This window comes from Macaca mulatta, chromosome 7, assembly GCF_049350105.2.
Source record: "Macaca mulatta isolate MMU2019108-1 chromosome 7, T2T-MMU8v2.0, whole genome shotgun sequence".
Classification (NCBI taxonomy): Eukaryota; Metazoa; Chordata; class Mammalia; order Primates; family Cercopithecidae; genus Macaca; species Macaca mulatta.
Window position 1 is genome coordinate 143541582 of NC_133412.1, and position 26185 is coordinate 143567766.

General features: G+C 40.2%; 1 protein-coding gene and 3 long non-coding RNA genes across 4 annotated transcripts in view; 1 reads left to right on the forward strand and 3 right to left on the reverse strand.

Moving 5' to 3' along the window:
• LOC114679595 (uncharacterized) overlaps positions 1–26185 on the reverse strand; it is a 167344-nt gene that overhangs the window by 111406 nt on the left and 29753 nt on the right. The gene's annotated exons all lie outside the window — the stretch shown is intronic.
• The window catches only part of SYNJ2BP (synaptojanin 2 binding protein), a 44721-nt gene that overhangs the window by 11657 nt on the left and 6879 nt on the right, over positions 1–26185 (reverse strand). Inside the window, exon 2 of the mRNA NM_001260960.2 lies at positions 4135–4271. Coding sequence (NP_001247889.1) covers positions 4135–4271 — 137 coding nt within the window. The remainder of the gene's footprint in view (positions 1–4134; positions 4272–26185) is intronic.
• On the forward strand, positions 4567–5486 carry LOC144330352 (uncharacterized). Its single transcript, XR_013396420.1, has 2 exons — positions 4567–4757; positions 4940–5486. It is a non-coding gene; the product is annotated as an uncharacterized LOC144330352 (long non-coding RNA).
• Positions 5040–25764, reverse strand: LOC144330351 (uncharacterized). Its single transcript, XR_013396419.1, has 3 exons — positions 24534–25764; positions 22660–23869; positions 5040–5410 (listed from the first exon to the last, which is right to left on the reverse strand). It is a non-coding gene; the product is annotated as an uncharacterized LOC144330351 (long non-coding RNA).

Here is a 26185-nt window from a genome sequence, read left to right on the forward strand (position 1 = left end):
GGAAAAATAACCCATGTGAGAATAGGAAAGTACATAAAAACTAAATGGGAATATAGACTAATACATAATTTAGCATCATTTTTACAGAGAACTTCAAAGCCAATAATAAATGAATACTTAAGTACATTTCACGGTTCTGGCTTCGAGGTTCACTTAAGGACAGAGAGGGAATAGGATGTCACGGGTAAGTGATGCAATAGGCGGTTTCGTAGTATTTCTTAAGGAATGGGATCTAGAAAGAAGAATTTTGAAGCAAACTCTTGTAATTCTCACTTGTCAAGGGAGGGACCTGGTGGGAGGTGACTCGATCATGGGGGTTGTTTCCTTCATGCTGTTCTGGTGATAGTGAATTCTCATTAGATCTGGTTGTTCGATAAGTGTCTGGCACTTCCCCCTTCTCTCTCTCTCCTGCCACCTTGTGAAGAAGGTACTTGCTTCTCCTTCACCTTAAAAACATGATTTTAAGTTTTCTGAGGCGTCCCAGCCAAGTGGAACTGTGAGTCAATTAAACCTCTTTTCTTTATAAATTACCCAGTCTCACGTAGTATCTTTATAGCAGTGTGAAAACAGATGAATACACCCCCTATATGTCTTCTATCTCTGCCTCTCCTTCCCCTGGCTTTTCCCCTCTCTTCTTTTGCATGCCTTTTCCTTAAATGGCCAGAACATAAACATATCATTCCTTGTAACATATCTTTGTAATATTTAATATCTTGTATACATCTTTATATTCCTTATATTTTGGTAAAGCAAAATCCTCTTTGCTATAAATTTAGACATCTACTTTTCTCTTCATTGACATTTATCTTCCATCATTTATCAGCAGCCCCAACACTTTTTTAAAACTTGAGAGGCCTTTCAATAATTTATTTTCTCTGTAAGGAAATGGTCCACATAAGGTTCCTCATTTCAGCTTGTATCTAATAATTTTTTTTTACATTGAGGTTTATTTCCTTATTTCTGATTCTACCATTTATAGAAAGATGAATTTCAGTTTTTATTTTATTTTATTTTATTTTATTTTATTTTATTTATTTTGAGATACAGTCTCACTCTGTCGCCCAGGTTGGAGTGCACTGGCATGATCTCAGCTCACTGCAACCTCCGCCTCCCAGGTTCAAGCAATTCTCGTGCCTCAGCCTCCTGAGTAGCTGGGGGACTACAGGCGCATGCACCAAGGCATATGCCACCATGCCCAGCTAATTTTTCGTATTTATATATATTTTTAGTAGAGACGGGGTTTTGCCATGTTGGCCAGGCAGGTCTCGAACTCCTGGCCTCAAGTGATCCACCCCCGTTGGCCTCCCAAAGTGCTGGGATTACAGGCATGAGCCACCGTACCTGGCCTAATTTCAGTTTTTATATAAAACCATCCATGCAATCTACTGTTAATTCACCATGTAACTTTGTCTTTAGGATAACTAACCTTAGCTCCTCATTTACCTTTTAGGAGGCAGTATAACATAGTGGTTAAAAACAAAGGCTACAAATTCAGACTCAAACAAACTTTGAGTCCCTTGCTGCTTACTAGTTGTGTGACTTTGGGCAAATGGCTTGGGCACAATAATCATGCCCACCTCATAGGGTTACTATAATATTAAACAAAATAAATTTCAAGTTCTCAGCATGTTACCTGACATTTAGTGCTCAAATAGTTCTCACCATTCTCATTTTGCAATAATCTACCTTTAACCAAAGCTTTTAAAATAATATAGCTCTCTTCTTTCTCTTCTTAACTCCTATTCTTCATCCACAGAGCCCAGATTCCAGTGTTCTGAGGATAATGTAATTTATGTGTCAAAATATTAAGCTGCATAGATTCTAACTACATGCTACACCTTTATTTTAACAACCCACTCTCAGCATTTCCTTACAGTACCACTGCCAAGTTGATTCATATTGGATGAATGTCTTTCCCTGGGAGCTAAAGGAAATAATCTGCTTCTAAACTTTTCACTATCCTTTTGAGAAGACAGTATATTATCACTGTCTCCATCTCACAGATTAATAAATAGGGTCTAGGAGAAGCTTAACGGATGGAAGAGAGGCAAAACAGTCAATGAGAAGGACTGAAATACTGTGGTGCTTGATACTATATTTATATTATAGATCAGCGAGGACACATGCTTAGACATTCTTGAGCTAATTTAGGTGGCTCTAATAGCTACTTGTTCTGATTTTCTTTCTTTTTTGGGGACTAAGTGGAGTCACGGTCTTCCTGAAGAGGCATTCAGATCCATACTGCTGAGCCTGATCACTCAAATACTCAGATGCCAAATGAAGAGAAGATGGATGTTCTTTCTCTTTTCCTTTGTATCTCTGCCTTCAGGTACTACTACCAAATGGGCTGCATGGCAGAGAAGTGTTCAGTAAGCTGGCAACTAAGAAGAGCAAGAGATTTCACACGTATGACCTGTAATCACTAATCACCTGAACTGCATGAAAAGTGAAGTGAAATTCAAATGAAACTATATAGCAAAAAAAATTTAAGGGATGAAGCTAACTTATTATAGAGGTAGGTTCAAAATCATGTCTCTGAGACTAATACTTAATTCTGTCAATCAAGACTTCTCCTGTCTATACTTCATTCATTTATTTCAATCTTTTCCCAACCTGGCCATCCTGCCCTATTCAGTTCTAAAAGAAAACAGGGAATAGTTTTCTCCTCTTCAGACCGTGGGCTTATGGCCCATCTGGAGAAGACAGGAGCTTCTGCTTAGGAGCTTCTCCTATGAGAAGCCCTATCCTATTTCAATTTCCTTTTATTTAAGTCTAGCCCTTTGAAGCCAGCTCTCCCAAGAATATTCTAGATAATATCTCACACCCTCAGCATTTTTCCATTCTTTATACCAACCATCTGTACTGTTTCCATACGAGTAATAAGTTGGCCATTTTTCACTAGTCCTGAAAGTTAATAAAAAAAGAAATTCTACAGAATAATTATCTCCAATCTACACCTCCTTATCCCCCAGCAACTGATAGTATCATAGGATTACTGTGACCTATGGTAATGTGGAGAAATGAACAATAGGGCCAGAGTTATATTTTGCATTTTAATAGTTTTTACTGTAGGCTTGTTCTAATTTATTTTAAGACCTGAGGTCTGTGGGCCCGTATTTATCAGCTAGTCTTTTTAGGTTTGCCTGAATTTCTTAACTTGTTCATTTCTTAAACATTATTAAACATTGCGCTATGATTCAACATGTTAAAAAAAAGATCTTAGGCCAGGCCCGGTGGCTCACGCCTCTAATCCCAGCACTTTGGGAGGCCGAGGAGGGCGAATCATGAGGTCAGGAGTTCGAGACCAGCCTGGCCAACATGGTGAAACCCCATCTCTATTAAAAATACAAAAAATTAACTGGGCATAGTGGCAGGCACCTGTAGTCCCAGCTACTCAGGAGGCTGAGGCAGGAGAATCACTTGAACCCGGGAGGCAAAGGTTGCAGTGAGCCAAGATCATGACACTGCACTCCAGCCTGGGTGACAGAGCGAGACTCCATCTCAAAAAAAAAAAAAAAAAAAAGGATCTTGTCACTCCCCTTGAGGAAATTCTAGAAAAGAATAAGATTAATAATTTCCATGTAGTAAGTCTTGGTAGAGACATTAGCAGGATGAAATGGGAACACAGTGGACAGATACCCAAATCAACTGCATTCCAAATTTTCATGTTAATAATGGGTGAAAAAGGGCTCTGAGTCTGAAAAGGACACTTAATTCCAACCTTCCTTCTTTCTGTTTTTTGAAGTTAAATCCAATTATAAGGGCTGACATTCCCCCAAAGGAAGATACACATTAGTGTTTTAATCAACAAAAGGAGGCAATGATGGATGAAAGACAAAATTTGTGGATTTTATATCTCTTTTCCCCGTATGAGTCCCTCGCTGCTTCCTGCCTCGTGCTTTTTGAACAAGTAACTTCACATTCTGGGCTTCACATTCTCATTTATCAGGTGAGCATAATATTGCCCTCCATGCTCAATGATAGGGTTGGAAAGAATGACTGATCAGAGTTGCTCCCATTCAGCTCTATAATCTGTATATTTCCAGACCCAAATCTTTCCAAGGAAAGGGATAGGGGTAGGACCTAGGGCTTAGGGAGCAAAGGACAGTGAAGGAGGCCGAAGCCCATTCTCACCGAAAGTATCTTATCACCCTCCTGGAGCCGCCCATCCAGGGCCGCAGCCCCATTTTCTTTGATGCGGCTGACGTAGATGCCACTGTCGTTGGAGACATACTGCTGATCTGTCCCACCGACGATGTTGAAGCCCAGCCCTGAGAAAATCATGGAGGAGTAAAAAGATGGGGGTGAAGAAGAAAGAAAGGGATTAGAGAAGATGAAGAGAAAGGGAGGAAAAGCCTACTGGGCAGGAAAGGCTGATGGAGAGGAGACGCTGGCGAGTCAGGCTGTGATGGAGCTGGTGAATGGTCATGAACAAGGTCAGCAGTATCAAGAGTATTGAGTTGCTCACTCAAATGAGGCACAACTGAAAATATAAACACAGTGATTCACCTGTTTTGTTGAATATATAAAGAAAGATATATATAGAACTTAAAGAGTAATGGTGATTACTCTAAGTTCTTTCTTTTTTTTCTTTTTCTTTTTTTTTTTTGAGACAGTCTTGCTAGGGGGCATAGTGGCGGGCGCCTGTAATCCCAGCTACTCAGGAGTTCATAACTCAGTTTCCCAGGCTGGTTATGAACTCCTGGCCTCAAGCAATCACTACTGCCTTGGCCTCCCAAAGTTCTAGGATTACAGGTGTGAGCCACCATGCCCAGCCTACATGTAAATTCTTCTACTCACATTTAATTTTGATCCTGTTGATGGTATTCAAAGGACCCAATTCCTGACATTCCTGATATTACCACAGCAGGGTTAGTTGTGTTCATGAGAAGAAGCTATGCATTTTTACCAATTATCAAATGAACTGTTCCTAATTTAGTGTGAGAGATTCCTAACCATACCTTCCCTTCCACACTTTCCTTCTCCCAAGCTTCTGGAGAATTTATGTATGATAGTGCTTTGGAAAAATCTCTTGAGAGTTTCATTTTTTTTTTTCTTTCTATTTTGGTTGGTGGAGGCAGTGGTGTAGGTATTGGCAGAGAAACCTCAGAACCAGAAAGGTAACTGCTGTTTCATGGTAGGACTAAATCACCAAATTTACCTTCCCTTCCTTTGCTACTTCAAGTACAACCATATATAGGTTGAGTATCCCTTATCCAAAATGCTTAGGACCAAATGTGTTTTGAATTTTGAATCTGGGGGATTTTGGAACATTTGAATTAAACTTACCAGGTGAACATCCCTAATCCAAAAATCTGAAATCTGAAATGCTTCAATGAGCATTTGCTTTGAACATCATGTTGGCCCTTAGAAAGTTTTGGAGTTGGTGCAGTGAGCCGAGATCGCGCCACTGCACTCCAGCATGGGTGATAGAGCAAGACTCCATCTCAAAAAAAAAAAAAAAAGTTTTGGAGTTGGAAGCATTTCAGACTTCAGATTTTTGGATTTGGGCTACTCAATCTATATTTGGGTATAGTAATTGACAAGTTTTATTCACTGTAGAAAAAACTGACTACTCATTGATTAGCAACTCCCCAGTTCTTCTTCCCTAAGTCCTTGGAAACCACCATTCTAATATTTGTTTTTATGAGTTTGACTATTTTAAACACATATAATTTTAGTTATGCAAGATGAATCAAGTTCTAGAGATCTGCTGTACAACACTGGCCTATAGATAATACTATATTGTACACTGAAAAATCTGTTCAGAGTAGATCTCACGTTAAGTGTTCCTACCACAGTAAAATAAAATATTTTTAAAAAGAAAAAAGAGAAGGAAAGAAAACTGAGTATCAAAGTGCTATTTCCATGGACCAACAACTAAGTGCTAGAAAGGATTTCACTGTACAGAAACCATTGTTATGAAGGGATTTTACCTATGCTTAAAAAAAAAAAAGGAAAAAGGAACTTCCCTAGGGTTCTTAATGTCAGCTACTGGTAGAATTCAGGGCCATAGTGTAAGAGAAAGGAGATAGTTTGGAAACAAGAACCAAAAATCTGGTGGTGCAATTGGAAGGAATAACCATAATCACCAGCCTACACTGGTCACAATAGAAAAGATACTTAAAGAGACATATGCGGGGCGGGGAGGGGGCGGGGCGGTGGCTCACGTCTGTAATCCCAGCTGAGGAAAGCGGATCGCAACGAGACCATCCTGGCTAACACGGTGAAACCCTGTCTCTACTAAAAATACAAAAAATTAGCTGGGCATGGTGGCAGGTGCCTGTAGTCCCAGACACTCGGGAGGCTGAGGCAGGAGAATGGCATGAACCTGGGAGGCGGAGCTTGCAGTGAGCAGAGATCGCACCACTGCACTCCAGCCTGGGCAACAGAGCAAGATTCCGTCTCAAAAACAAAAATAAAAAGAGACATATGTGGGCTTTCTGAAAGTTCTTCCCATTGGTGGGAGAAAAGCTTACACCTGAAGCTCACAGTATTAACATAAGCACTAGCAAATCAATTTGTGATTTAAAGAAAAACATGACCAAACAAAGACTCAACAGGAAACATTTAATTTAAAAAGCATACCTTAGCCAGGCACGGTGGCTCACACCTATAATCCCAGCACTTTGGAAGGCCAAGGTGGGTGGATCACTTGAGCTCAGGAATTTGAGACCAGCCTGGGCAACGTGGTGAAACCCCATCTCTACCAAAAATACAAAAAATTAGACAGGCGTGGTGGCACATGACCAACCTTAGGAGGCTGAGGTGGGAGGACTGCTTGAGCCTGGGAGGCAGAGATTGCAGTGAGCCAAGACTGTGTCACTGCACTCCGGCCAGGGTGACAGAGTGAGACCTCATCTCAAAAATAAAATAAAATAAATAAAAAGCATACGTTGTGCATAAAATCTCTGCAGCTACAGAATAAAAAGAATTTATTCTCTAAAATAATAAAATAAAAAGATACATCATAGAAAGTGCTACTTCTGGAGTTTGTGACCTGGCTGGGCAACACAGCAAGACCCTGTTTCTCTAAATAAATTAAATAAGAAAGTGCTACTTCTGGAAGATGCTATTTTAACTTCCTTGAAGGGCTGGGTATTAAAAATAGTAGCTTAACTTACTAAATGATTTTCTTGGAGCACAGCACCCTCAATTTGTATCATAGAGGTGAGAAGTATTGGAGAAGGTACAGAAATTTGAGATAAAGTGGAAAAGTAGATGGAACAAGATTATTGAAGGTTTTTAAACGACTTAAAAACTGTGACAGCTTTGAACAAGTGGGCCAAGGCCAACCCAGCTCTCCCAAGCTAGAACAAACTATGTAGAGAAAATCTTTCTATGAAATCCAACATCCTCATCAAACACTACAGGTGCCTCTGGTGATCTTGGGAACAGGAAACAAATGTTAAGCAGCTGAATGCAATATAGTAGTTAGCAAGAGAAAGGACTTTGCTACTGGTTATTCAAAGTTAACTGCATAAGAAAAGGAAGAGTAGAAGAAATTTTACTGAGATTTACCATAAACAAACAAGGGCCTCTACTACACACCCCATCGAAGTCATATTATATAGGTACATTTTTAACCTGTCGCTACTTCTGTTGTAAATGAACCAAACTATTTAACATGAGAACTCCTGGACTGACCTGAAGCACTTTGTTCAGCCAGAATATTTACAGAACTGGGTTTATCTATAAGCCAAAGCACTGCTGCAATAAAAGAGTTACCACAGCATTGAGGAGTGGCATGACCAACTGAACTTAGGCCATACAGATACCTACATAATCCCCAGTTCACTTGCTCAGTAAAAATTACTGATTGAATCTCATGTGTCAGATGTTGTGTTATCAATTGAGGAAGACATAAAGTAAAACTGCACACTCCCTGCTTTGATAACAAACTGGAGTTTCTCTTTTTTCCTGTCCCTTTAAGATACTGCAGAAGCAAATCATCATTCACTATGTGTTAGGCATTATGTTATGTTCTGAGGAAGACGTAAAGCTAACCTGGACAGTTCCTACTTTAACCACAAACCAAAATTTATCCTTTTCCCTGTCCCTTTTAGATATTGTAGAAGCAAATCAAAGTCAGAAGACTTGATTCTAAGTTTATAACTTACTAGATATGTGGACTGAAGCAAGTCAGTTTACCTCTGATCCTCAGCTTCCTTTTCTATAAAATGAGAGTTATAAATTCTGCCCTCTCTACCTCAATGGGTAAGTGTTAGGGGCCAATAACATAAAATATGAAAAAAATTCTTCATAAACTACATAGTAGTTGCTCTACTGGGATAAGGCGCTAGGAGTAGTTGTCCATAAATTAATGGCTGCTGAAGCTCCAAACTAGATAGTCTGACAAAGAAAGGATGAATAAATATACAGTACAAATGCAGAATCTCCAAAAAAATGGGAAGACGTTTTAAAATTCCACCCATCTATAAACAGGAACTCAAACTTATTAAGTATGTCTATGACATGTGACCTAGAAATCCCCCTTAAGACCAAGTATGATGCCTAAAATCTTTGGCAATCATCTAGCATATGGACCAACCAATTGAAACAGATGCCAGTGGGAAACCACCAGAAAGGGAAAGGCTATTCAGTATGTATCTTGCTAATTATTGGCTATGTCCCAGAAAAATCTTGCATAAGTAGGGTGACCACATATCCCAAAAGCAATTGCCACAAAAGCCAAAATTGACAAATGGGATCAATTAAATTAAAGAGCTTCTGCTCAGCAAAAGAAACTACCATCAGAGTGAACAGGCAACCTACAGAATGGGAGAACATTTTTGCAATCTATCCATCTGACAAAGGGCTAATATCCAGAATCTACAACGAAAAAACAACCCCATCAAAAAGTGGGCAAAGGATATGAACAGACACTTCTCAAAAGAAGACATTTATGTGGCCAACAAACATATGAAGAAAAGCTCATCATCACTGGTCATTAGAGAAATGCAAATCAAAAGAGATGCCATCTCATGCCAATTGGAATGGCGATCATTAAAAAGTCTGGAAACAACAGATGCTGGTGAGGATGTGGACAAATGGGAACGCTTTTACACTGTTGGTGGGAGTGTAAATTAGTTCAACCATTATGGAAGACAGTGTGGAGATTCCTCAAGGATCTAGAAGCAGAAATACCATTTGACCCAGCAATCCCATTACTGGGTATATACCCAAAGTATTATAAATCATTCTACTATAAACACACAGGCACACGTATGTTTACTGCAGCACTGTTTACAATAACAAAGACTTGGAACCAACCCAAATGCCCATCAATGATAGACTGGATAAAGGAAATTGGCACATACATCATGGAATACTATGCAGCCATAAAAAAGGATGAGTTCATGTCCTTTGCAGGGATACAAATGAACCTAGCAACCATCATCCTCAGCAAACTAACACAGAAACAGAAAACCAAACACTGCATGTTCTCACTTATAAGTGGGAGCTGAACAATGAGAACACATGGACACAGGGAGGGAAACATCACACACCAGGGCCTGTCATGGGGGTGGGGGGTAAGGGGAGGGAGAGCATTAGGACAAATACCTAATGCATGCAGAGCTTAAAACCTAGATAATGGGTTGATAGTGCAGGAAACCACCATGGCACATGTATACCTATGTAACAAATCTGCACGTTCAGCACACGTATCACGGAACTTAAAGTAAAATTAAAAAAAAAAAAAAAAGATTTGAAACCAAAGGGGCAAAAAAGATCTTTAATAATATATTCTTAGTTTTTCATTAACTGACAGGAAAAGTCTGACCACCCATGAGACAGAAACCTATTACAGCTATTTACAAGGTAACCAGGCTTGTAAAAATATAAAAATGTAAAAAATAAATATAAGAAACATGGAGTTTTAAAATGTAATGTTAATATTCATAGCACAACACCTCCCTATAAATAAAAACATATACACAAGTATTACCTATTTACAAATATGCATGCATATTTAAAGAAATATAAAGACACATTAGAGTGGGTATTTATGAGGAGAAAGATACAGGATAGGGTTTAGGTATGAAGGGTAAAAAAAGAACCTGAGAGGAACATACTGATGATAACAGTGTATTTTGGAGCTAAGGGGTATAATTAATTCAGCTCTTAGGCATTTAAGGTCCAAAAGGAGTTGAGGGGAAAAGGAGGAAGTAAAAAGACTGGGATTCAACTTTTTTTTTTAAGTGAATGAATGAAGAGCTTAGTGAGCTCTGGTTATAATGTGCCAACACATTTTAAAATATGGCAAGATTAAAACGGGTTGCTGGGTGTCTAATTTAGATGAGCAGTCTAAATGCAAAATAGTAAAGGTAGCATAAGAATGACACCACTATAGGATTAAGAGAGAAAGAAAGTGTACCTAATAGAAGAGCCTTGGAAAGTTAAACAAGAAATACCTTCTTTTGAACCCCTGACTATATGTCTGGACCCTGAATCTGTCTAAAAGAGCAATGGCAGATGCAACAGCTAATGTTTACCTAGACCTTATTATGTACCAAATAATATGCTATGTACTTTATATACATTATCTCATTTAATCTTCTTGACAAACACAAGTACTCATTTTTTCAAAGAATTTAAAAGGTGAGGCACAGACAGATTAAGCAACTTTACAAAAACGTCACACAGCTCTTTGCAAAGCTAAGACTTAAGTCAGGCTGTGTGATTCCAAAGCATGAATTTTTAGCCATTTTGCTACAATACATCTTTGCAGAAAACATAAACTGCTTTAAGAAAAAAAAAGTGTTCTAAGCATTGCTGGCTATCTTAGGAGCTAACTGGTCTCCGGTTGGCTCCGAATAAGCAATGCTGGGATAATGGTTGTAGAACAGTCCCCAAGGGTAATATATTATAGAGGAAGAATTCACCACTATAGAGTTCTGTAACTGTTGTCAAGGTTCCTATTATTTACCTTCAGACCAGAAAAGGAAAAGCCCTTCATTTCATTCAGATTCTTATCTACAAAATCTAAAAGTTATAAAGTAAATGACCAGTGTTAACCTGTTATTCTAGAAATAACAATTCTGGACATAATTAAAATGAAACAAAATAGTTCATTAACACCAAAGATTATAGCCATTTGTTGAGCTTTGAAGACTAGATTAACAAACACTCTATTTTCCCTTTTCTTTCCCAAGATCAATCTCACTAATTTTCTCCCAGACATCAATCAAACTCCATTGGATACACAACCCCCCTGTCTGTCTTTATCTATATCATAGTAAAATAAACAACATAAAATTTAACATTTTACCCATTTTTAAATGCATAATTCAGTGGCATTAAGTACCTTCACAATGTTGTACAATCATCACCACCAACTATATCTGGAACTTCTTCAAATAAAAACTCTATACCCACTAAAAAATAGCTCCTTATTCTCCCCTCTCCCAACCCCTGAAAACATCTGTTATACTTTCTGTCTATATTAATTTGTGTATTCTAGGTATCCCATATAAGCAGAATCACACAATATTTGTTATTCTGTGTCTGGTTTATTTTGCTCAGCATAATGTCTTCAAGGTTCATTCACATTATAGCAAATTTCAGAATTTCATTCTTTTTTAAGGCTGAATTATAATCCTTTGCATTTACATACCAGTTTATTTACCTATTCATCTGTCAGTGGATGTTTGTGCTGTTTCCACATTTTGGCTGCTATGAACATTGGTGTACAAATATCTGTTTTGAGTTCCTTCCTGCAATTCTTTTTTTTTTTTTTTCAGACGGAGTATTGCTCTGTCACCCAGGCTGGAGTGCAGTGGCACAATCTCCGCTCACTGCAAGCTCCGCCTCCTGGGTTCACGCCATTCTCCTGCCTCAGCCTCCGGAGTAGCTGGGACTACAGGTGCCCGCTACTATGCCTAATTTTTGGTATTTTTAGCAGAGAAGGGGTTTTACCGCGTTAGCCAGGATGGTCTCAATCTCCTGACCTCATGATCCGCCCGCCTCGGCCTCCCAAAGTGCTGGGATTACAGGCGTGAGCTACCGTGCCCGGCCCCTTCCTGCAATTCTTTTGGGTATATACCTAGCAGTAGAATTGCAAAATCACATGGTAATTATATATTTAATAATTTGAGGAGGTGATAAACTGTTTTCCACAGTGGCTGCACTATTTTACATCCTCACAAGCAATGCACAGCTACCCCAATGATATGTGTGTATGTATGTGTATATGTACACGTGTATATGTATATACATACATATATACATATGTGTATATATACACACACATATATAAATATATATAAATATATATGTATATAAAATAGTCATCCTAATGGGTATGAAGTGGTAACCAATTGTGGCTTTGATTTGCATTTCCCTAATAGCTAGTGATGTTAAATATTTTTTCATGTGCTTATTGGTCATTGGCCATTTGTATTACCTTCTTTGGAGAAATGTCTTCTCAGGTCCTTTGCTCATTTTTGAATTTGGTTGTTTTCTGTTACTAAGCTGTAAAAGTTCTTTATATATGCTGGATATTAACTTCTTAGCAAATATATAATTGGTAAATACCATCTCCCATTCTGTGGGCTATCTTTAACTCTCCTCATAGTGTCCTTTGAAACACAACATTTTTTACTTTTAATGAAGCCCGGTTTATCTTTTGCTGTGTTGCCTGTGCTTTTGGTATCACATCCAAGAAATCACAGCCAAATCGGAAGTATTGAAGCTTTTTCCATTCTCCTAAGAGTTTTATGGTTTTAGTTCTTACATTTAGGTATTTAATAAATTTCTAGTTAAATTTTGTACATTATGTTAAGGCAAAAATCCATCTTTCACATACTTCTGCATGTGAATATACAGTTTTGCAAACACCATATGTTAAAAACGTGCACTCTGCTGTTATCTGATGATGTTATATATATATATATATATATATATATATGCCTGTTATATCTAATTTGTTTATAGTGTTGTTCAAATCCTCTCGTTCCTTATTGATTTTCTATTGGTTGTCCTATCCATTACTGAAAATGAGGATACTGAGGTTTAACTATTATTATAAAATGGTCTACTTCTCCAGATCAATTTTTCAACATTTGCTTGATACATTTTGGCACTCTGTTGTCTTGTTACAGGAACTTTGGGGTGTCGCTTTTCTGGCAGGAGACCTCTGTGTGGCTGCCGCAGCAGGGTGGGCAGCTCCAGGTGCCGGCTCTCTGCAAGGCTACAGCTGGACCAGGCATAGCACAAGCAGCTTCTACAGCTGGCATTGGGGAACACGATGGCATTTGGAAGCCTGGAGATGCCAGAACTGTAGGGTCCCAAGGAGAAAGTCACAGCCCTGGCTCAGGGAGCTTCCAGGTCTCGGATCCATGAAGGGTTGCAGCTTTTCTCTCCTTCTCTTCACCCACAATGTGGCAAGCAAGGGGCATGTCTCAGCCCTGATTGCGTTACAGCTCTTTTAGCCTCACCATTCGATGGATCCTGAGTTCTTGTCCAGCAACCAGGAAGAATGAGATACACAGACAAGAGGAGTGTCAGCAAGACAAAGAGGCGCTTTACCGAGTGACAGAAGAGCTCAGAGGGGACCCGCAGGGGGCAGCTCCTTTCAGCATCCAGAGTGTCCTGATGAGTGTTCGGCTCCTAGCTCTTCTCTGCTATGGAGGTTATCCCAAATGAGTGTTCAACTCTCAGCAAAGAGGGTAGCTCCTCTCTGTAGGCAGGTCATCTCAACAAGTACTCAGTTAGCAGAGAGGGTAGCTCCTCTTTGGAGCTTGTCATCCCATCATCCTCTCTGATGTGGCTGAACCTGGGGCATTTATGGGCCTCAGAGCAGAAATGTGTGCTGACTGGTCCATGGGCAGCCATGGAAAGCCCATAAAAGGCACCACAAGTACCCATTCCAGTCTGCAGGACTGGCAGCCCAGCCCCCAGCCTTCAGGCCCACCTTGGCCTGAAGGTGGGGCCTCACCAGGGACCAATACCCTTCCACCCAGGAGACTGTCTGCCTCCTGCCGCCATCCATGGTGACCAGGCTGCTTGTGCCAAGGGGCACCTGCAGGCCAGTGCCAAGCTGCCCTCAGCACCCCCAGGATTGCCCTCATGCTTGTTGGTGCCCAAAGTCTGGGGGGCCAAAGCAGCGGGGGGCTGGTGTGTCAGCACTGCCCTAAGTGTGTGCACACTGGGCCCAGCTTTGACAGCACTCAGGTTGGCCCAAACCCTGCACTGAGATCAGAGTAGGTGTTTGGAGCAGGGAGAGGCCAGGCAGCAGGAAAAGACACCCCTGAGCCTGTGGGGGCAAGGGGAACCTTCCTGGGCCCTTGAGGGTGAAGAGTACAAAAAGGCCTAGGTCCTTGCACCTGGGAGGGCGGAGCTCTCATCTGCTCCATGAAGTGTGCAGCCAGCCCTAGTTGTGCCTCCTCACAGCCTGGGGTGGGAGCTCCAGGTCCTCACTGGGTCAGGGCCAATATCCAGGGCAGGAGTGACATCACCACAGGCTCCCCGCTGTGGCCCTGGCGCTGAGGGGTGGCCTGGGGCTCCCTGTCGCTTGGCTCACAGCCCTGCCTGTGGGGGGCCTCCAGAGCAGATAGTGGGCCCCAGCCCCGGCCACTGCAAGTGTCAGGCTCAGAAGTCACCATGATGCAGGGCGGACCCCGGGGATGAGGCCCTGCGGAGCCTGCTCCCAAGGTGCAAGAACCCAGTGCAGTGCCCTTGGTGGGGTGGGTGTGGTGGGTGATCTGCTGGCCAGGTTCCCAAAGCAGGTGCCGCTCCCACTTCCCACCCTGGGGCCCCAAAGTGCGGCCCCAGCTCTGCACCCCTGGCCCAGCCCCCATGCTGTGCGTATAAGCACGGCACTGCCCCAGGCCCAGCTTGGCCTCAGGGCCCCTCTCTGCTTAACTGCACTGCTCACCTGCGGGCACACGTCTCGGCCTGGCCCCATAGCACAGCCCCCAGGGCAGCAGGCTCCAGTGGGATTCCTGCTTGTCCCTGGCTCCCGCTGGCTCCATGGAGCATGGCGCTGCCCCGGGTCCAGCCCCACCTCCTCTCCAAGCTCTCCCTGCAGTGGCAGCAGGCAAGAGTGGCAATGCAGGGCCAGGGTCTGAAGCAACAGAGGCTTCGGACCTGGGGGTGAGTTTGGCCTGGCCATGTGAGGGTGGGGGACACACATTTGGCTGCCCCAGGGACACAAGGCACAGGGGACCCACCACTGCCACTGCTGATCCCGCAGCCGCTCCTGTTGTTACCGCCCACATCTCCCTGCTGCAGCCAGTGTGATGGCACTGCCATCAATTCCCCCTCTGAAGAGTAACATCTAACTGCTGTTAAGATAGGGACGATGACTGCTCTTAACTGCTTCATGCTGACAGGGGGTGTTGTTTTGTGGAAAACAGGAGATTTTCTCTCAGGGTCCTATCTAAGGGTCAGTTTCATGCTGACAGGCGTTGTTTTGGGGAAAACAGCAGATTTTCTCTCAGGGTCCTATCCAAGGGTGCCCAGTAAAAGGGAGCCATCATCCGAGGCTCCATTTCCATGACCATTTGGAGTTTGACGGCACACCCCTTTTATTTTTTTTGAGCTGCAGTCAGAGATCACTGGTTGGTTCACCCCTACAATTGTCAAAAGCTGCAAAAAAGAGAAACATTTCCTTGACTCTGAAATACAAAACAAATGATCAGCAATATTCCAAGCAAAATTCAAAAAGGATTATTTCAGTCTTCCATCAGTTCAGATCACTCAGTCAACTCCTGTTCACAATCTCCAAAGTTATCACAAACCTGTACTCAAGGACTATAACCATCTTTTGAAGAGGATCAAAACAAGACAACAATTGTCTGTGAATGCCAAAATATCCTAGGGTCATTTCATTCAAAAACACAAATGACTAAGAAATTTGGTCACCTCTGTGGATTACAATAACCCAACACAATAACCCTAATTATGAGTGATAGCATATACTCAGACATTTGGATTTTTGAAGTCTCATACAATTTTGGAACATACACTAATATTATTCACCAAAATATAACCTGAAGAAGACTAAACTCTATCTTTATCTTGACAATTCCTTTACAAATTTTTGTTAAAGAGTAGAACAGCGCCTTAAGAAACCCTTGTGGTTTTATTCCAAAGTTCACTTTATAAAAAAACCAGACAATATCCTTTTTAATTTGGTCAGTATTCCCACACAGAATTTTGTTTTTAAGATTAACCTTTACAAACCTTCCACAATTTGTTTAAACCTTTAGCTTTATCTCACCTAATTTAAAACAATCATTTAACCCTCTAGGCAAAAATTTATATTCCCATGCCTTCTTATACTCTTACTAAAGACACATTTTACATTCTTTACACACCTTGCATGTAAATCTATTTTCAGTAGTCTCGATTACATGTTATAATGATAACTGTTAGCAATTCTTAATTTTGATGGAAAATCTGGTAAGTTATTTTAATTATTTACTTAGATGCAGATAAGGTTGATTTCCAACGTAGGCGTGTGGCATGTTCTCTAGCCTTACCCAACTGTAAAGCAGGCAAGTTGAATAATTTTCAAAAGCCAAAGAAGCAGTTTATGACTTTTGAAAAGTTCACAAATTATGAAAAATTAAGCTTCAAAATTCGAGTGCTCTTTTTAGAAACACCAGCATGATTTAATATAACACTTATGGGACATCCTCTTGCAAATATCTAGGAAAGTGGACCCACCTAACTTGGGATGGTCATAAGCAGCAACAGCCAAAACAGGGATCCTCTGAAATGTATAAAATAATTCATTTGCAAGCACAAGAAGGGGGGTAAAAAAAAGCTGGTTTTAGAACCATGCAAACTGAGAGACCTACCTTATAACTGTCTTGGTTAAAATCTGATAATAAGAATTTGAAAAGATTATTTTTTAGAGTTCTCTGATCAGAAGTCAGCTTACTTAGGGCCGGGCATAATGACTCACACCTGTAATCCCAGCACTTTGGGAGGCCAAGGAGAGAGGATCACTTCAGGCCAGGAGTTTGAGACCAGCCTGGGCAATGTAGTGAGACCCTGTCTCTTTAACATTTTTTTAAATACAAGAAAAAAAGCTTAATTAAAAGTAATATTTAGGCTATCTTTTGTGGGGGGGAAAGGACTTTCTGCTTTTTTCCTCTCTTGGATCCCGGTTCTTGGTGGGTTTTTTTGTTTTTGTTTTCAGTCAATTGAGACCCCTTTTCAAATATGTTTGATCCCTTGAGTCCTCTGTTTGTTTCCAATCTTGCTGGCATAATTTTTCCTGAGAAAAGTATAAAACTTCACTGGCCTTTTACAAAATTTAAAATCTCCAGGCTCTTGCTCTGTTGCCCATACTGGAGTACAGTGGCACAGCTCACTACAGCCTAAATCCCTCAAGCTCAAGTGATTCTCCCACCTCAGCCTCCCAAATAGCTGGGACTACAGGAGCACACCACCACACCCAGCTAATGTTTTTCTTTTCTTTTTTTATGTAGAGACAGGGTCTTGCTATTTTGCCCATGCTGGTCTCAAACTCCTGGCTCAAGTGATCCTCCCACCTCTGCCTCCCAAACAGTTAGGTTTACAGGCATGAGCCACTGTTCCTAGCTAAACTTGTTCTACTTCTTTCTACTCTGCTCTTCCTTCCTTTTGCTATTTTGGTAACACAGGAAGAAATCTAAAGGAGACTTCTAATGACTGACATCCCTTAAGGAACACAGAACACAGAAAAAACACACCATTTACTCCCTTTTTGGGGTATTCTGTCTTCTTGTGGAGTCTGAAAAGTCATGGACAGGTTCCTCTCATATCTAAAACTCTGCTCTCTTCCATACTGCATTACTTGATCTTGTTGGCTTTTGACAGTACCAGAGATTACTTTGTACTGTGAGAGAGACCTTTGTGTATGTTATGGCTGGTAAATCACTGACAAGAGCTACAATATGGAGGTGACCAACAGCAGTTGTTTATGGTGAATGGTTGTTACTACAGGCAGCTACTCATTTTATTTTATTTTTTTAAAACATTTAGGTAAGAAAGGTGTGGCTTAGTCACTTAGAGAAACGTCTTTGTAGTGAGGTGCACTACGGAAGTTTGTGTGGCCTGGTATCATGGCATTTTGCTCTTTGTGGAGACCCAAGATTCACTGTAAAAGTGGTTTCCTTGATTTGTAAAGATCCAGATGCACTGCCTTGCAAATGTGCCTGGTTTTTAGACACTTAATATCAGACCCTGAGGCAGTCCACACTGAGACAACAAGTGGTGCACCTGTAGTCCCAGGGAGGCTGAGGTGGGAGAATCACTTGGGTCCAGGAGCTCAAGACTAGCCTGGGTAACATAATGAGAGCCTACCTTTTAAAAAAAAAAAAAAAAAGGAAGAAGAAGAAACAAACAAACAAACATAGAAATTTTTTAAATGTATATGTATTAGGCCCTGGAAACTGGAAATACTTTCCTGGTCCCATTCATGAAAGGGCTCCACTTTGAAGTCAGTAATCTAATCAAGAAACGAACTAAGTATCTAACAAGATTAGTCTCCAAAATACAACTTTCTAGCACTTAGCTGGCTACTTTGAAACTCTATGTAAAATAAATTTACTTCTATAAAGGAAATCTCCATTTGTAAGGGCATCCCCCTATACCCAAGCAGCTAGAAATTTTTACAATGGGAAAGACACTGGCTTAAAGTTTACATAACAAACCTTACCTATGTTTAAAGATACTTTTCCTGGCAATCTTATCTTGATTGATTCTTTTTGTTTCAGCAAATAATGGTATATAGACATAAGTTCTGTGCCTCTGGGGGTATAAATTTTCACCTAAGAGTAATGTTTGCAATTTAGGGCTACCTAGTTAAACAGCTGTTTAGGGCAATGAATTAAGTAATCAAGGAAGTGGTAGCCTAAACAGGAAGAGATTATTTGCAAACTAGCAAATGAAGAATCTTAGAATGCCATAAGATCTGCTTCTGTTTCTGTGTCTGTATGTCTCTATGTTTATGCATCATGTGTACGTGATATTTCACTAACAAAATACATGAAAACATTCTAATGAATTTGTCAGAGGCATTTAAACCACAGCAACTCCATCTTGAATAGGGGGTAGGTAAAATAACGCTAAGACCTGCTGGGCTGCATTCCCAGTAAGTTAAGGGATTCTTAGTCACGGCGTGAAAAAGAAGGTTGGCACGAGATACAGGTCATAAAAACCTTGCTGATAAAACAGGTTGCTGTAAAGAAGCCAGCCAAAACCCACCAAAACCAAGATGGTGATGAGAGTGACCTCTGGTGGTCCTCACTGCTACACTCCCACCAGCGCCAAGACAGTTGACAAATGCCATGGCAATGTAGGAAATTACCCTATATGGTCTAAAAAGGGTAGGCATAAATAATCCACCCCTTGTTTAGCATATAATCAAGAAGTAGCCATAAAAATGGGCAACCAGCAGCCCTCGGGGCTGCTCTGCCTATGGATTAGCCATTCTTTTATTTGTTTACTTTCTTAATAAACTTGCTTTCATTTTATGGACTCGCCTCAAATTCTTTCTTGTGTGAGATCCAAGAACCCTCTCTTCGGGTCTGGATCAGGACCCCTTTCCAGTAACAAAATGGCTTTAAAAGTAATCTCTTAAATCAAGTATTTTATCAGAAATACAGAAAGTAACTCAAATGCCTTTTAGTTCACATTACTAAAGTAAGACTACTTTGTTGGTTTAATGAAAATAGCTGTAGCTTCTGATCAGCAAAATATGCATGTATGTAATGTCAGGGTTTCACAAGCTGTGGAAACTATTAACAAAGAAATAACTTGAGGCCAGGCATGGTAGCTAACATCCATAAGTCCAGGAGCTCAAGACCAGCCTGAGCAACATGGCAAGATCCTGTCTCTACAAAAATAAAAAACAAAAAATAAATTAGCAGGGCATGGTGGTGCACTGCTATAGGCCTGCAGTGAGTCATAACAGCACCACTCTACTCCAGCCTAGGTGACAGGGCAAGACCCTGTCTTAAAGACAAACACACAAAAATAAATAACTTGGGATGATAGCCAGCTTTGTTTAATGACCTTTTCAAGTCTAACTGTTAAGAATGAATAAATTAAATGAATGTAAATGGTATAAAAGTGTTTAAGCAAGTTTTTCATAATTTTAAGACTCTTTTTCAGAAACTTAAAATCATGTTATGCTAAATTAAATAACAGATAATTATAAAATGTCTGAGTCATTTATATGGCACAGAAAAGCTAAATATATTTAGATCTGTTAATAAACAGATTGAGAAGGTTATCTTTCTGGAAATTATGAAATGGTTCTATCTACAAATACTGGTATAAAACCGCTGAAAATTACCTTACTCCCTAGGTTCTTCACCGGAAATTAGGGTTACTAAGAGTTAAAGTTATAGTTAATATATACAATTAAAATTACTGAATACAAGAGAAACAATTCTAAATACAGTGCATATGAAGAAAGTAAGATGTGAAGAAAGTTGACAATAGAGATAACTTTTCTTTACATGGTAACTTTGTGTGGACAACAGGAGGAGGAAAGAAATGTAAATTAAATGATAAGGAGGGCCAGGTAGAGTGGTTCACGCCTGTAATTCCAGCACTTTGGGAGGCTGAGGTGGGTGGACTGCTTGAGTACAAAGTTCAAGATCAACCTGGGCAACATGGCAAAACCCCATCTCTACAAAAAATACAAAAAATTATCTAGGTGTGGTGGTGTGTGCCGGTAGTCCCAGCTATTCAGGAGGCTAAAGTGAGAGGACCATCAAAGCCCGGGAGAATGAGGCTGCAGTAGGCTGTGATCACGCCACTACACTTCAAGTTGTGTGACAGGGTGAGACCCTGTCAGTCAACCAATCAATCAAATCAATCAATAAGAAAGAAGGAAATGTACATTTCTGTCTTAAGGAAGAATGCCAATATCAAAAAGTCAGCATAGGACAAAACTAAAGGTTTAAACAGATTGTAGGTTTACGGAAAAAAAAAAATGAATGAATGAATGATAATGGGGAAATAAATGTATAATAAATTTCCATCCTAAGGTAGAATGCCAATATCAAAGAGGAAGTATAGGACAAAACTGAAGGTTTGAACAGGTTGTATTAAGTTGGTGCAAAAGTAATGGCAAAAACCGCAATTACTTTTGTGCCAACCTAATAGAAGTTTTGTGGAACATGAATCGTATGAATTTTGTGAGTGATCAAGTTGGCTAAAATTAGAAGGGGATTATTTCACTTTTTAAAAAATTGAGCATCAAAATCAAAATTGAGCATTAATATCAAAAGCATACTGATGCAAGGCCAGAGTCAAAATAATGGGTTTTGGGGGCCACTGATCTGCTCTTTAATAGATTATAAAAGAGTTATGGGAATGTTGTGTGTTCACAGCTGATTGAGATTAAATGGATTTGTTTATTAAAGTTAGCTTTAGCATTAACAATATACTGATGCAAAGGTAGAATTTGGTTTTCTCTTTTAAACAATATTTTCATATACTAAGAGATAATAAAAGACTTGTTCACCTTTTGAGTAATCTACAAAAATGGAAAGAGAGAAAGATGTGTTGGTCTTGTGCTGTCTTTATTAGGTCTTTTGATTGTTTAGGAAACCAAGTCTCCTTTCTATTAAAGAATAAAGGTCTTTGCTTTCAATTATCACCTTGACTTAATTAATGACTATTATTTTATTGTGTCTTGTGATCTTGTTTTGATTAAGTGTTTTCAACCTGCATTATTTGACAAGCTTTCCAAAACCAAATTTCAAATTCTAACATTAAGTCTTTTCCAAAAGGAACCCCTGGAAGGCCAACAGATATGTATTAGGCTTATATGTTAAAATCATATTGTTATAGTAGGTAGCCAGTCAGGCATAAGCAGGGCAGGAGGGGGCCTACCACCACACACACACACCAGGAACATCAGGTTACCTTTGCAGAATAACACACTCAACAACTACAGAATAAACTCTATATTTAAAATGCTTATGAAACTGCCTTTCAAAAAATTGTAACTGAGAAAATTATGATGGTGAAAGAGAGCTGACCTAACTGACTCCATCTTGCTTCTAATATCCAAATTGTCCTTGTTCATTCCTGGGCATAGGCCAAACTAACTTTGGGAGGAACTTAGCTTACAGTTTAACTTTGAAACAAAGATAACAGTCCTTCGCTGAAATAAACCCCCTTCTTGCTTGGGGACTATACTGCCATTGCAGGACTAACAAATTAGCCACAAGATTAGAAATTATGATTTAGGAGTCATGCAGCTGGAGGCTGCAAGATTCTGAACTTCCCCAAATTGCTCCAGGGAATAACATCACGATTGTGAAATCTAAGATCAGTGCTTGTGAAATTTTACAGACCCTGCACTCAATGGATCAGGCAGCACCACTTAGATCTATAAACTAGCTCATCTAGTCTTTGTAGTCCCCACCCAGGAAATGACACAGCACAAGAGGACAGCTTCAACTCCCTGTGATTTCATCTCTGACCTGACCAATCAGTACTCCCCACTTTCCGACCCTCCACCTGCCAAATTATCCTTTAAAACCCTGATCCCTGAGTTTTCAGGGAGACTGATAATAAAACTCCAGTCTCCTGTACAGCTAGCTCTGTGTGAATGAAACTCTTTCTCTATTGCAATTCCCCTGTCTTGATAAATTGGCTCCTCTAGGCAGCAAGCAAGAAGAACCCGTTGGGTGATTACACCTGCACTTCATTGAATCTGAATCATGCCTCAAAAAAGTTGAGATGAACCTGGTGATTATGTATAAAAATGCAAGCATTTTCAACATTTATTAATGACGCCTACTTATTAGGTTGGTGCAAAAGTAACTGTGGTTTTTGCTATTAAAAAATGGGAAAAACTGCAATTACTTCTGCACTGACTTAATATTAGTCAATAATAAAAGGCTAAAGTTTCTCAAAGCATCGATTTTGTATTAAGCAAAAAAAATTTGTTATAGTCTCCTCCTTACAGTAGACTTTTTCTACTATTTCCTAGGCAAATATGATAAAATGATTTTTAAAGAAATTCTAAGTATATCCCCAAGATGAAAATCAAAGTAAAAAAAAATGTAGAAGATGAAGTTTAAACTCAAAATCCCCATAATCTACTTTTCTAGCCATCTTTGGACATTCTCTACTTTGCATTATACAGTAAACAAAATTTAATATTTGCTATCACTTTTCACCATATCATCCTCACCCATCCCCACCCACAGCTACTGCTTATCTCCATGACTTTGGATGCCTTCTTCCCTTTGCCTGAAAACATGAAATTACTTGTTTAATTGTCTCATTACCCTATTGCAATATTCATTCCTAGAAGACAAGGTAATTAGTTTATATTCATTTTTGTACTTCCTGTGCCAATATAGTACCTAGTACATATACAAAGCCCAACTGGAGTCAATTGACTGTTATTGGAATTGAAAATTACACCTAGGTCAGGAATTTCTAACATTTCCAGTTATAGGGAAACCTCGCAAGGGTAAAAATGTTTCTGGGAGCTTCTAACAGGTTTGGTTTTCTTTGTTGTTGTTGTTTGTTTGTTTCGGAAAGGACTATTGCAGTAATAGGGTTTTTTAATAAACTAAGGCATAAAAGGAGGGAAAAATAGAAATAGAAGCCCCATATCCCTGAAATTACTGACACAGCTTACCCTACCCTTCCTAGATGACTCAACTCTTGCCCCATAAAGTCTAATCCCCACATAGTAGTACCCTTAAAGTACTTCAATGAATTAAATGAGTTGTTTTGTGGTAAAGTGCTTAAGACAGTACCTGCTACAGATTCGTCACTACAAATGTATTTATAAAACAAAAATCGGCTGGGCGCGGTGGCACACACCTGTAATCCCAACATTTTGGGAGGCCAAGATGGGTGGATCACCTGAGATCAGGAGTTAGAGACCAGCCTGGCCAACATGATGAAACCCCATCTCTACTTAAAATACAGAAAAATCGGCCAGGCGTGGTGGCGAGCGCCTGTAATCCCAGCTACTTGGGAGGCTGAGGTAGAATTGCTTGAACCTGGGAGGCAGAGGTTGCAGTTAGCCGAGACCACGCCACTGCACTGCAGCCTGGGCAACAAGAACAAAACTCCATCTCAAAAGAAAAAAAAAAAATCATTTAATCCTCACAACTCTATAAGTAGATTCTAATAATACTCTCATGTTATAGCTGAGGAAACTGGGGCAGATAGAAGTGAGGTGATTTGCACAAGGTCACACAGTTAGTGAGTGATAGAGTAAGGATCTGAACTCAAGCATTCTGGCATTTTTTCTTTTCTGAGACCGAGTCTCGCTGTGTCGCCCAGGCTGGAATGCAGTGGCACAATCTCAGCTCACTGCAACCTTCACCTCCTAGGTTCAAGCAATTCTCCTGCCTCAGCCTCCCAAGTAGCTAGGACTACAACAACCTCAAACTCCTGGGCTCAAGCAATTCTCCCACTTCAGCTTCCCAAGTAGTTAGGACTACAAGCATGCACCATCAAACACAGCTAATATTTTGTTTTGTTTTGTTTTTGTGGCAGAGGTGGGAGTCTCGCTATGTTGCCCAGGCTGGTCTTGAAATTCTGGCCTCAAGCAGTCATCCTCCTAGATCTCCCAAAGTGCTTGGATTACAGGCAAGAGCCACAGTACCTGGCTTGAACTGCAAAATTCTTAAAAACAGGGATCATTTTTTATTCTTTATTCTAGTGTCCATGATTCCTAATCATAGTGTAGGCACATAATAAATGCTAAATACATTTTTAAAAATAGTTTTACTTTACTTTTCAGTCTTCTGAAACCAGCAGTTCTGACCCTATCATCTAAGTATGTTTGGCTATTTTTCCCTCAATAAATAATTGTGTACTTATCACATGTAATCATTGACCACTTTTCTGCCTAGTCACATGGCTTCACAAAATGTTTCTGCAGTTGAACATCTATCAGCTTGCCTTTCTATTTTCCCAATGTAATTCCTAGATTTTTTACTGTAGTTTTTCTTAAGTATTGTTTTGAAAAGATCTTAATAGGATCTGAAAAGATCTTAATAAAGATCCTTGAAGTAATCTTTAGAGAATTATTCCATTTACCTGACTCTCTCCAAGAGGTGTTCCATCTACTCCTTCTCCTTGTTTCTGGTATCTTAGCCAGTTTCCTATCCCTCATAATACAATGTGCCCATCCTCATTCTCTCTCGAATTGTATTTAGTGAAGAACCATGTATACCAGTTTTTGAAAGCTGAAACAGATCATGTTACTGCTTCTCTTTATTTAAAACATCCCATTATGGCAGGCACAGTGGCTCATGCCTGGAATCCCAGCACTGTGGGAGGCTGAGGCGGAGGATCACTTGAGCCCAGGAGTCCAAGGCATGACTAGGCAACATAGTGAGATCTCATCTCTACAAATAATTTAAAAAAAAAAAAAAAGTAATCAAGTGTGCTGGCGCATGTCTGTAGTCCCAGCTACTCAGGAAGCTGAGGCAGGAGGATCACCTGAGCCCAAGAGGTCGAGGCTGCAGTGAACTGTCATAGTGCCACTGCACTCCAGCCTGGGTGACAGAGTGAGACCCTGTCTCAAAAATAAATAAGTACGTCGGGTGTGGTGGCTCACACCTGTAATCCCAGCACTTTAGGAGGACAAGCGGGTGAATAACTTGAGCTCAGGAGTTTCAGACCAGCCTGGGCAACATCATGAAACCCTGTCTCTATGAAAAATACGGCTAATAAAAACATTAGGTGTGGTGATGCACGCCTGTAGTCCCAGCTACTTGAGGGGCTGAGACAGGAGGATCACTTGTACCCAAGAGGTCAAGGCTGCAGTGAGCCAAGATCGTGCCACTGCACTCCAGCCTGGGTGACAAAGTGAGACCCTGTGTCACAAATAAATAAATATAAAAACATTCCATTATATTATTCTTACATCTATCGGTTTGTTCAGTCATTTCATGAACATTTACTGACCACCGTGTGTCATGCACTAGACAAAGCATTAAAAAAACATTAAAGACACATGCATGTGTGTGTTCACTACAGCACTATCCACAATAGCAAAGACATGGAATCAACCTAAATGTCCATCAATGGTAGACTGGACAAAGAAAATGTGGTACATATACAACATGGAATACTTTGCAGCCATGAAAAAGAACAAGATTATGTCCTTTGCAGGAACATGGATGCAGCTGGAGGCCGTTATCCTTAGCAAACTAACAAAGGAAGAGAAAACCAAATACCACACATT